General features: G+C 33.2%; 1 protein-coding gene and 1 non-coding gene across 2 annotated transcripts; one reads left to right on the top strand and one right to left on the bottom strand.

Annotated features, from left to right (window-relative positions):
- Positions 1–732: 732 nt before the first annotated feature.
- LOC115711713 (small nucleolar RNA R71) lies at positions 733–839 on the bottom strand. Its single transcript, XR_004010593.1, has one exon. It is a non-coding gene; the product is annotated as a small nucleolar RNA R71 (small nucleolar RNA).
- Positions 840–10504: 9665 nt separating this feature from the next.
- On the top strand, positions 10505–12343 carry LOC115710654 (thaumatin-like protein 1b). Its single transcript, XM_061111297.1, has 2 exons — positions 10505–10710; positions 11408–12343. The coding sequence occupies exons 1-2, from the start codon at positions 10581–10583 to the stop codon at positions 12082–12084; spliced, it is 807 nt and encodes a 268-aa protein (XP_060967280.1). The 5' UTR covers positions 10505–10580; the 3' UTR covers positions 12085–12343.
- Positions 12344–13323: the final 980 nt, after the last annotated feature.

The raw sequence follows: 13323 nt of genomic DNA, 5'->3' as shown, positions 1-13323 counted from the left end.
GATTGCGTATACTTGTGTATTTTTCATAATTTTCGTAACAAGTTTTTGGCGCCGTTACCGGGGAATTGTTTAAAGATTGATATTGCATAAAATTAGATTAAATTCTACTTTGGTTAATTTTTCTTGCTTATTTCTAATCTGTTTCTCTTAGATTGTCTTATGTCAGGCATTGGAGGTGTATGTCAAGGACAAGTTGTCATATTGCCGGTTGATCCTGAAATTGAGAAGACCTGTAGAAGAAACAGAAGAAACAAGAGGCAAGAAAGAGTTTCAGCAACTGCTGAAACACAAGAAATCATGGCTGAGAATGCTAATGGAGGAAACAACGGCAATAATGGAGGTGTCGTTGAAAATCAAGCTAATGGTCGTAGTCTGAGGGACTACATTCTTCCAACTTTTACGGGGGTCCAGTCTTTAATAAGACCACCCGCCGTAGATGCCAACAACTTTGAGATAAAGCCAGCCATACTCCAAATGGTGCAATCTTCAGTAAAGTTTGGTGGACTCCCCTCTGAAGACCCCAATCTGCACTTGTCAAATTTCATGGAGTGATGTCCGAGTTTTAAAGTCAATGGAGTTAGTGATGAAGCCATCCGCTTGAGACTTTTCCCATTCTCGCTGAGGGAGCGAGCCAAAAGTTGGTTGATCTCCTTGCCACCCAACTCCATTGCTACATGGACTAATTTGGCGACAAAGTTCTTGTCCAAGTTTTTTCCTCCAGCAAAAGCTGCCAAGCTGCGAGGTGAAATTAATAATTTTTGTCAGCTGGACAGTGAATCGCTCTATGAGGCTTGGGAGAGGTTCAAGGATCTCATCAGGAAATGTCCACATCATGGGATCGAAAAGTGGATGTTGGTTCATAATTTCTACAATGGGCTGATTGGTAATACTAGAACAATTATAGACGCCGCAGCTGGTGGGGCATTTATGAGAAAAAGTGCAAACGAGGCCTATGATCTGCTCGAAGAAATGGCCATGAATAACCAACAATGGCCAACTGAAAGAAGCCAAACGAAGAAAGTTGCTGGTATGCACGAGGTAGACGCCATCACCAAGTTGACAACCCAAGTGGAGGCCCTAACGAAGTTGATGACTGCTCAGGTGAAACAGGCTCAAGTTACTTGTGAGCTATGTGGGGGCCCTAACACATATGACACATGCCCGGTGGATGTGAATAGTTTACCAATGGATCAAGAAAAAGCCATTGGGAACTATTCTCAAAACAATAATTATGGGCACAACCAACAGGGGTTCTACAAGTAGAGAAATCAGCCCCAACAAAACCAACAACAACTGAAACAACAAAGTCCTAGTGGAGGCTTAAATATCCAAGCTGAATTATTGCTCCAATTCATGATGGAGACTAAAGCCTCTATTAAAACTCTAGAAACTCAGATGGAAAAATTGGCTACTCAAGTGGCAAAACAAGCTCAAGGAAATTCACCTAGCACTAGTGAGGCAAAAGGAAAAGAGCAATGTAAAGCAATTTCCTTGAGGAGTGGAAAGAGTTATAAGGGACCTAGTGGCAGGCAACCAGTTGAAGATGGGGTTCAGGATCAACATGCACAGACACGGGCACCAAAGGAAAAGAACACTACTGAGGGTCTTGTACCAAAAGAAGCTTCGCCTCCAATCAGCATAGATCACCATATTAAAATTCCTTACCCTCAAAGACTCCGCAAGAACAACCTCGACAAGCAGTTTTCAAAATTTCTTGAAATATTCAGGAAACTGCACATTAACATTCCATTTGCGGAGGCCTTGGAGCAAATGCCAACTTACCTGAAGTTCATGAAAGAAATTTTAGCTAAGAAAAGGAAGTTGGAAGAATTCGAGACAGTGGCACTCACTGAGGAGTGCAGTGCAATTTTGCAGAAGAAACTACCGCCCAAACTTAAAGATCCGGGTAGTTTCAATATTCCATGCCCTATAGGGGGTTCGGTGGAAACTAAAGCTCTATGTGATCTGGGAGCAAGCATTAATCTAATGTCATTGTCTCTCTTCAGAAGGCTAGGATTGGGAAAATCAAAGCCTACAACAGTGACTTTATAACTGCCAGATCGTTCTTTGACTCATCCTCGTGGGATAATTGAAGATGTACTGGTGAAGGTTGGTAAGTTTATCTTCCCTGCAGATTTCCTAATTCTTGATATGGAGGAAGATTCAACTATTCCCATTATTTTGGGAAGACCATTCACGGGCCGAGCATTAATAGATGTTCAAAAGGGAGAGTTAAAGTTGAGAGTGCAAGATGAAGAGGTCAATTTTAATGTTTTTGCCCCAACCAACATTCCTACCTGTTGCAAGATTGAAATGGTGAAGGGTTCTTTTGTTAAAGTTGATAAGAAGAAAGGAAAGCCTAAAGAGCGACTTCGAACGATTCGGCGTTGTTGGAAAAGAGTGATGTGTGGTAGTTCTGAAGGTGAGCTTACTCTTGTGCAAAACTCTAAAATCAACATTATTGGTGGTCAATTTTCTTCATTTAGTACGAGGGCTCTTTTGGATGAAAAGGGTCCACCAAACCCTTTCTGAGAGGGTCTCAGGTAAGTTTCTTCTCCCTGCATTTCATTGTATACATTGGGGACAATGTCATATTTAGTTTGGGGGGAGAGATTTAAAAATTTTATTTTCTGGATTCTAATTTTCTATTTTAGTTAAGGAATGGCAATAAGCTAGAGGATAGTTGTATACTGCTGATTAGTGTAATGTGATCTGAAATTGTAAAATAACTGTGTGCTTGATTCTGTTAACTCTTTGGATTAGTTTGGATGCTTAGAAACCTGTGTATAATTGCAATTACTCAATTTGTAAAAATTGTTATAATTGTTTTACTATGGTTTGTGGTAAGATTGACAGGATGGCTTAGAACTGGCATGTTTATTCTTTTGAGACAAAATCCTTGCTAGTGTTCAATTGGAATATGACTTAGGCATTTGTTGGATAGTTTGAGCTTTTCAAGCCTACCATAATAATGTTTATCCCTAGTTAACCCTATTGAGCTTAAACCCGTTATGTTTTTCACCCATTGATCCGAAAAATTTTAACAATACTATTGATTTTTCTTCACCGTTATATGCATGATATCATAAGCTAAATAATTAGTTTGGGGGAGGAGAAATATTTAGTGTGAGAAAATAGTTAGAGGGAGAAGAACTTGTAAGATTGAGAAAAGAAAAAAAATCTGTAATTCAATGTCACTGAAAAAAAAAAATGAAATATGAATGATGAAAAAAAAAACACAATAAAAAGTAAGATTGTGTTTGAAAAAAAATTCAGTGATGTTGGGAAAAATAATAGAGATATCTTCTCTCAATCTTGGTAAATGTGGGAACACTATGGGGTTTTGAAAAAGAAAAGTAAGAAGCTTGTGGGTTCTGTTTGTGTGCTTATGATATCTTGAGCCAAAACCGTCTTTTGTCTATTTCTGAATATTTGAGCCATAATCCTAAACCTTGAAAAGACCTAATGATTCCAAAGGATATTGTCAACATTAGTGGAGAAAGGTAAGCATGCAAGCTTATGAGTTATCGGGCTGTGGAACTGTTGGAAAGAGTAAAACTTTTATAACAATGTTTCACATATGGATAAATTTTGTGGTTATACATAGTGTTATGAATTGAGCATCTGAGTTAACTGTTAGAGTTAGTAGGGTCGAAATTCTAGTTTATGCAAGGAAGAAAGCAGAGCATGAGTCAGCAGTGTAGTGATTATGCAAGTAAGAATCTAGTTTGGGGGAATTTCGTTAGGTTATATTTAGCCTATCTTTCGGGTCTGAAAAGTAAGCATTTTCTCGTCTATTGGTGTCTTTTGGAGCGGTTTTACGCTTGATTTTCATTGTTTCAGGTTCACGGGGTGTCAAAGTTCAAATTCAGTCAAATGGTGAAAAGACAGGACAAACTGGCGAAAAATTGGAAAAATCTGCTCAAGAGGCATTAGTAGTCGCGACCACCAATGAGCCAGGTCGCGACCCTTTTTCATAGTCGCGACTCTGGTCGCGACTTCGACATTTTGGCAGAACCGTGGATTTTCAAGGTTTGCCTGTAGTCGCGACCAGCTTAAAGGCTAGTCGCGACTAGGTACGGAAAACGCAGTTTTGACCTAATTTTGATTTTTCTCTCAATTGGAGGCACACCTCTCATCCCTATATAAGGAATACGACTCAGAAGGTCAACCTAAGGAGAAATAGACCTAAATAGTGGATGAAGGTGGAGAAGAAGCTATCTTGAAGACCCGGAGCGATATCACCTTCAAGTTTCTTTTTTTTACCCTTATTTCTTTCTTTTATGTTTAGTTTTGTTTCATATTTAATCATGGATGTTTTTATTGTTTTTATGAGCTAAATTTCCCATTAAGGGAGGATGATGAATGTTGTTTAAGTTTATGCCTAGTTAATAAATAATTGTCATTCCTCCATCTTGATTGTGAATACTATCTATATTTGTGTTTAATTCCATGTGCAAGTTTGATCACCTTTTACATGTTTAATGATCTCAATTTGAAATCTGAAAAGTGAGAATTGAGAATGCTAATTGGATAGTCTAGGTTTTGATGTGAAACGAAAGTATTTACATAGCCATAGTGACAATAAGATTATTGCTTAATGCGGATTTCATGTTGATTTAATTAAGAAGTTTATTAGAGAACATGAGATTTAGAACCTAAAAGATCTGAAAAGAGTTAGGTTAATTCATAATCTGTCATTCACATTAAGAAAAGGATAGCAATTAGGTATTAACATTGGTAACTTAACAACAGGATTCACCTCCCTAATCTCTCATCTTGATTGATCTTCATCTATTCTTTTTAATTTTCTGAATTGTTTTCTTTAAATTGCAAAAAAGTATCGTTTTACCAAATAGAATCATAAGTATAGTGTAGTAATACATAATCGAATTCCCTGTGGTTCGACCTCACTTGCGTGAGATACTACTTGATTGCGTATACTTGCGTATTTTTCATAATTTTCGTAACATATAACTTTAGAATTATAATTGATTAATCAAAATCAATTAACTGAGTCTTACAAGCAGTATGGTCTCAACTAGTATGGGGACCATGGGTCTATATAACCGAGCTTCCAATAAGTTGAACCGAATTTACCAAGTAAATTCCCTAACTTATTAATTCCTCATTGAATCCACACTTAGAACTTGGAATCGCACTCTCAGTCATATAGAACGCTCTATATGTTCCATGATATAGACACGTCATTAGTTATCCATTGTTATAACCCTAATGTGATCAATGACCATCTAATAGATGATCTACATTGAAAAAGCACTAAGTTACCGTTACACCTTCAATGCATTTTATCCTTTAAACACTTAGCTCCGTATAAATGATATTTCAGCAAAGTAAAATGAGATCTCCACTATTTATCTCTGTTTAGCCAAGCTCGAAGGATATCATCGTTTCACTTCTAAGTTCCTATAGAAGTTATAGATTCCATATTTATGGTAGCGCTCCCACTCAATTATACTATCATGTTCCCAAAATGTACGTATCACCCTGACCCAAAAGTAGGCTTAACTAACAAATCAAAGAACATGTATGGTACTCTTGAGATCGAACCTAACCATATTAGGATTAAGGTCATTTGATCTAGGATCAATAGGTGATATTGAATTGAATAAATATTACGGTAAGTATTAATATATCTAATCAAAGTTCAATATCGGTCCCTTCTGATGTATACTCCTTACATCCGATACTGGTAAACTTTGTCAATGTCCTGGAAAGGACATAACACTTTTCCAAGGTGTAAGAATACCTATCGCTGATTATACCATGTCAGTCTAAATCCAGTGTTCTAACAAATCAGGGAATAAACTTTCGAACATATAATTAAGATTATATTCCACTGTGCTGACAACACTATAATCTTTAACAAATTCATATGTTCTGGACTTAAAAAGAATTCATACATTATATACATATAATCATGAAATAAATCATGTGAACCATGCAACATAAAATGTTATTTCTGATCTCTATTAATAAGTAAATCTGATTATATTGAAATGGGTTTTATTTAGAGCACAAAACCCAACAAAAAATCACTTGAGCCTTTTGCACTTGAATAGTCATCATATTGGTCAAGGCTTCTACTTGGGCAATTAACTTAGTAATTGCATCAACTTTGTGTAAACCTGCTACTTTCTTCGGTTGGCTTCTCTCATTTTGGCCATTGTTAATTATTCATGGCCATCTCCTCAAGTAAATCATAAGCCTCGTGCACTTTTCCTGACAAAGACCCCACCAAAAGGAGCATCGATGTGTGCAGATATTAACCATTAACCCATTGTTGAAGTTGTGGACTTCCATCCACTTCTTAATCCCGTGACGAGGGCACATTCTAATCAGGTCAACACAGTGGAGTATAATCATGATTATATATTTTTAAGTTTATGTCTCATGATTTATCAGTACACTAGATTTACACTAACATGATAATCAACGTTAAAGTTTACTGTACACCTTGGATAAGTGTTATGTCCTTTATAGGATATTGGCAAAGTATGTTAGGATCGAATATATGGAGTATACATTGGACAAGACCGATACTGAACTTGGATAAGATATCATAAACTTACCATTATATCCATTTAAGTGAATATCAGTTAGTTAATCTTAGGTCAATAGATCTTAATCCTTATAGGGTTAGGCTCGATCTTAATTGTATTATTTATGTTCTTAGAGTTGTTCATGAAAGCTAACCAATGGTTTGGGCCAATACTTATATCTTAGGAACATGGTAGTATAATTGAGTGAGAGCGCTAATCATAAATATGGAATCTATTGCTTCTATAATTTCTAAAAGTGGAATGATAATTTTTTTCGAGCTTGGCTTAATAGAAATACATGATGGAGGTATTATTTCAATAATGATATTAGTTTACTGAAATATCATTTATAAGTAGCTAAGTATTTTAAGGATAAAATACATTGATGGGTAGAACGGTACATTTATTCCTATTCGATGTAGATAATCTATAGAGGATCTTTGACTATTTGGATTATAACAATGGGTAATACAAATTGCATCTATTTTTAGTAATAGTGTGTTCTATGTAATTAAGTGTTCAATTCTAAATCTATAGTAGCACAAGGAGGAATTAATAAGTTACAAAATTTACTTTATAAATTTCGGATCTACTTATTGTAAGCTTGATTACATAAGATCATGGTCCCCACACTAGTTGAGATAATACTGCTTGTAGACTGAGTTAATTGGTTTTAATTATTCAATTATAATTATAAAATTAGACTATGTCTTATTTATGAATTTTCACTAATCAATGACTTAATTGTGAAGAAAAGAGATTTTGGGGTTTATTTATTGAATGAGAGACTAAGTAAGGTCTAATAATTAAATAGGTAAATGACTATTTTATTTGATAATTAATTATAATTATTAAATAAATTAGTTTTGACATTTATAGGATTGAAATTGTAAAATATGGCATTATTAAAAGAAAAAATAAATTATGAAATAAAATGGTAAAATTGTAACTAGATGGAATCCACCAAGTGTGGGCTGGCCACTTAGTGTATTTTTGCTTATTATTTTATATTTTTAATCCATATAATTAAATCCTAAACCCTAGAAGAAATAATACTATAAGGGCTCGTTTAGAACGTTGTATTAGGTCGTATTGTATTGTATTATATTAAATTGTATTTTATGCAATATTTTTTATGTAAAACTATATGTGGTATTAACTTTATGGACACCTAAATATATAATATTTTAGTATAAATTAAAGTTTAACATAGTATTATATAAAAATATGATATATAATCCAATTCAATATAATACAATACAATACTATACGACCTAATACGACGTTCGAAACGAGCCCTAAAAGTAATAAGATGCTCTCATTCTCATCTAACTAGCTAAAAACCTACTTTTCATTCTTTTGTCAGACAATGTAAATTAGAGCCTCACTCCTTAGTGATTTCGAATCCTCTCTTCTTGTTCTTCATTGATTATTCTAGAGAACAAGAAGAGAGAAGACTTTGGTTAACCAAACTGAAAGAGAGAAGAACCAGGTTCAGATCTTGATTATGCTCTGCTAGAGAAAGAAATCAATGGCTAAAGATCTGCACAGAAGGACTTATTATTATTCTACTGCCATAAATATAAAGTTTTCTAAACATTATATGTGTTTATTTCATCAGATTAGGAAATTCATATTTACGGTGTTATATTATAGAATATAATCAACGTACATGTTAGTAAATTTAGATCCTGCTTAAATTACTTTCAATAATAGGTACTTTCCTCTTGTATTAAATTTTGTATCTAAACAATAATTGTAGCATATTCAATTCTCACATTTTAATTTTTGAATCAAAAACATATATCTTGCAAATGGTGATTAAGCATTAAATATTAATTGCGAAAAGAATCAAAGAAATTGCATTAATTCATAATTAGAGTTTTAAGAGACTACATTAAAACTCTAAAAAAAAGTATTTAATGCATGGTGGAAACACCATTAATGAAAAACAAGAATTAGACATCAAACACACACAAAAAAAAAAAAAAAATAGAGAAGAGAAGAAAATGAACTAGTTTTAGGTCTTCAATCTTGATCAATCTTTCATATTAGTGTTTTTGTATGTTCTAATATTGATTTCCCTCCTTGTGATTATTTGGCTAAAAACCTCAGTCTAATAACCCTAATTAACTTTAAAATTAGCAATTACAAGGCCCAGCCCATACAGACTCGCACATGCGTGGAAAGGCCTGCGCTTGCAGATTGGTTGTTGTCCAAGTATTTTCTACTCCAATCTCTCTCAATAAAATACACATAACTTTCACGTACTATCTCTAAATGAGCTGATTTTAGATGCGTTGAAAAGTCGAGAATAAGATCTAAAACTTTTATGTTTTGACTTTTTTAAAAATCTTATGAGAATATGATCAAATTTAAGCTTAAAGTTTTAGTTTTATTTTTCTTATAATAATTTTCTATCAAAAACCCAAAGATAACAAATTAATACTAAATCTAAGCAAAATGAATAAAACAAACAAAACATAATAAAAAAAACTTAAAGGACTCTAAACTAGCCCAAATCCAAAAGATTAATGATGAAAAATAACTCTATTTTAAAGAGTTATCATGTTTTATCTCAAATGAGATTTTGGATAATTTTTGTATAATCCTTATAAGCAAACTCTATCAAATTATATCTCTTGTGCTTCTTGTGGTGAAAGCATTTGATCTTGTAATTAACTTAGTTTTCTTCTTACTCTCTTTTAACTTATCTTTTTTAACGCGAGTCTCCAAAGAAGCCATTTTTTATGTGCAATACTGTTTCCTGAGGAGCTTATAGTGTAGGTCTTTGGTCTAGTTTGCTTACTATGTTATAATCAGTAAATTTGACTTACTCCTATGATACAAAGCAAGACTTAAATTTTGAATCATATAAATATTATTCGAGACGCAATTAATCACAACATTAATTATTTTTAATATGCAAACCTACTTATTTTTGGGTTTCTGTACACACCTCGCGATAATATTTTGTTTTAGATTACATTTTTCTTACAAATAAGAATGGAATATACATTTGATTTATTAAATTTTAAAATAAATTTGCATCAATTATATTTTTTACATTAAAATATTAATATTATATATAATTTTTTTGTAAATATATATAAATATGTGTGGACTGAATTTATCGATTACTTTTACATATATCAATCAATATTTAATCGGCACAAATATAAATTTTAGATTTTCCAATCTAGTACTTTGGAAATTAAATTTGATTGGATGGTGTAAATTAGATTGGATTGAATATTTTATAAAAACTCTTAAGAAGATATTTTGTAATAATTTTTTGTTGGGTTGTATAAATATTTAATATGCCGGCTCAATATATTCTTGTAATATTTTTGTGCTATTGAACTATAGCAGAATTTATATCTATAAAAACTCTAAGTATATGATTATATATTATATATTTACTGAGTTATTTTATTATTTTTACTTGCTTAAGAATTTAAATTTATTATTGTATGCAATTATTTTTTTCTCTTATTTTTATGAAAAACAAGATGGTGTAAATGTAGGAGAAATATGAATATTAAATATTGTAGATTATTTATTTTGAGTAATTATGAAAAATTCGTATTAATAGACTCAGTGGGACATTGCCAAATCTATCTGATCTTAGTGGGAAATTCTACCTTATAATCAGACAGAGGCAAGTTTTAAAACAAATAAAAAATTCTTATGAAGGGACCCTCCAAATTCACCGCGTATATATATAATATAATATTAGATAACGTTGATGGCGTGAATGTTCTAAATTCATCTAATTTGTATGTATTTTTTCTGAGTAAACTACAGAACATATTTGACGATTTAACTAGCCGATTAATCGAGTACCGGCCACGTATATCACAATATATTTGTAATTTTACAACCGTTTGTAATTTTCTTAAATGATCATAGCAAGTTAGACCCGCAATTGAAATTTACTAAGAAATCTAAAACACCCAACCCAAGAAAATGGGTTCGTTAAGCCTATAAATAACACCTTATGCTTCCTCTCAATTCATGAATCAAAACTCAATCCATCACTTATACATATATATCAAACAAAGTAATATAAAGCTATTTATATATTATTCGCTCACAATGAAAACTGTTTTGGTCTCTCTAGCTTTAGCTTTTTTCTTTGTTGCAGGTAAAAATAAATTTGTTTTTTTTTTTCAATGCTTGTTCTTTTAATTGTACATTGCTATCTTACGCCCGATATGCTTCACCTCAAAACTAAAATAAACAATGACAATTGTTATTTTTATCTCCTTATAACTATAAATGAATAACACTACATTATAGTGGTATTAGTTTCTTTTCTCTTTGTTCATGTAATTTGGTTGATTATATTATTGCTAACTACTTGTATAGTGTATGGCAGGTTGCAAATATATAGAAAAAGGCTAAGGGCTACCTTAAATATCAAGCATTCACATCCCACACACATTTTAAATTAATAAATAATATAAAAAAACTAATTGGAATTTGTCTCCATACTTTGATCACTATTAGATTCAGTAAATTTAAGGGTTAGGCTATATATATCAAATAAATTTTATATTACATCACCTAATGATGATTCGGCTCTTTTATAGTAAATGGATAAAATTCATTTTCTATGTATATATATTTTAATTAAATGTATTAATGGACCCTTTTTGAATAGTAAAAACTGATGGATAAGGTGTACATATATCTTGCAATAATATACAAATGAATTTTCGTTTCTATATAAATGTATATATTTATGTTATTTATACGTTGCAATAATATATATTAAATCATGTTTCGTTAATCTATATATATATAAATATTAATGGTGCATTGCGTGAATATTATTTCAGGAGCAAATGCGGCTACCATCACCATGAAAAACAACTGTCCAAGACCTATCTGGCCAGCAACCCTAACTGCCGACCAGAAACCCCAACTATCAACCACTGGCTTCGAGTTGAAACCCGGTGCAACCCGATCGGTGGACATTCCAAAGGGACTTTGGAAAGGTCGTTTCTGGGCCAGAACTCGATGCTCAGCCGACCCCTCCGGCAAGTTCACTTGCGCCACTGGAGACTGCGGCACGGGCAAGGTCGAGTGCAACGGTGGTACTGGAAAACCTCCGGCCACACTCATCGAATTCACCATCGAAGATAGAGAAGGAAAAGACTACTACGACGTCAGCAATGTAGACGGCTTCAATGTGGCCGCCTCGGTTGCCCCGCAAGGCGGTAGAGGCGACTGCAAGCAGTCATCATGTCCGGTCAACATCAACGCCGTATGCCCGGCTCAGTTCCAGGTCAAATCTGGAAACGACGTCGTTGGGTGTCTTAGCGCTTGTGCCAAGTTCAACGAGGACAAGTACTGTTGTAAAGGGGCGAATGACAAGCCAGAGACGTGTCCTCCAACTGAATTTTCTAAATTCTTCGAGGAAAAATGCCCTGAAGCTTACAGCTACGCTTATGATGATAAGAACAGCACCTTTACGTGCTTTGGTGCTAACTATCTCATCACTTTCTGCCCGTGAGACAAAATTCCTATATATATATATAAATATATATATTAATGGTGATAAGAGAAGAATAAATAATGTTGATCATGTATGTGTGACTACAATATGTTATACAAATAGTAATGAGAGTTTCCATTCAAAAAAATAGTAATGAGAGTTTATGAAATAAATGAATAGCGATTAATTTGGAAATTACAATTCTAGCTATTTTTCTCAGTTATATTATAGCTGGTTAATGGCTGGTTTGACTTAGATGTGATCTTTTTCAGTTTTTACAATCAAGAAAAAAAAAAAATTACCTTGTAGGAGTTTGTGTGGATAAAAATAAAAATATAATTTTTTAATTTAAAAGTATTCTTTTTAGTAAAAGTTAGGAAATTCTAAAAACCTTTTTGAAAAGAGTAGTTTTGAGAAGATATTTTCAAAATTGAAATAATTAATTCGCATATAATTTTGAAATAAGTTGAGAAATATAGTTTTTTTTTTTTGTTTTTTTTATATTTATTAATCAAAAATACTCTCATATTATATTTCATTAAAATGTACTCACTTTTGTGAGTGGGTTGTCCAATATACCTTTACCCTCCACTTAAGTCTAGTACATAATTTATATTAACATAAAAGGTATAATGGGGATATATATTATCTATAAAAGTGGGTATATATTAAAGAATATGAAAATACAAGTAAAAAAAAAACAAATAAAATAAAGTGGGTATACAATGTAATTTCCTCTATAATTCTAACGGATATTTGTAAGGAAGAGAGGCTCTGTATTATAACTCAAATTTGTGTGTTTTTCTATTGGTGCAAAATATTGGAGTCACTTATATCCAGCTAGTGGCTTATGCGTCTCCACCCAAGTTAGCCCAGTGATTTTTTCCTCACTGCAATTGACAAATTTCATAGCAAACTTAGCCTCCACTCAACCTGCAGGTCTTTACATGTCTGCTAATGCCAATACTGAACAAAACCCCTCACCCTGGAACAACAACACTCCACCCCATACCACTATTCCAGTTCCCACTCCACATATTGAACTTGTACCTTCTTTCACTGCCTTGCTCAATACCACCACGAGTAACATATCAGACCAACAAACGTCTCTGATTTTGGGTTCTAGCCATTCCTCTCACTCCAGTTCTTCAGGCAACTCATCCAACTTCATTGCCAACCATTCCACTGCCCTACTTCGACCTTCAATCCCTCTGTTGGATACTAATAAATCATTTGTGGGAGCACCGTTATCGTTTA

The sequence above is a fragment of the Cannabis sativa genome, chromosome 3, assembly GCF_029168945.1.
Source record: "Cannabis sativa cultivar Pink pepper isolate KNU-18-1 chromosome 3, ASM2916894v1, whole genome shotgun sequence".
In the NCBI taxonomy this organism is placed as follows: domain Eukaryota; kingdom Viridiplantae; phylum Streptophyta; class Magnoliopsida; order Rosales; family Cannabaceae; genus Cannabis; species Cannabis sativa.
This window is presented reverse-complemented; position numbering and strand designations above follow the sequence as displayed.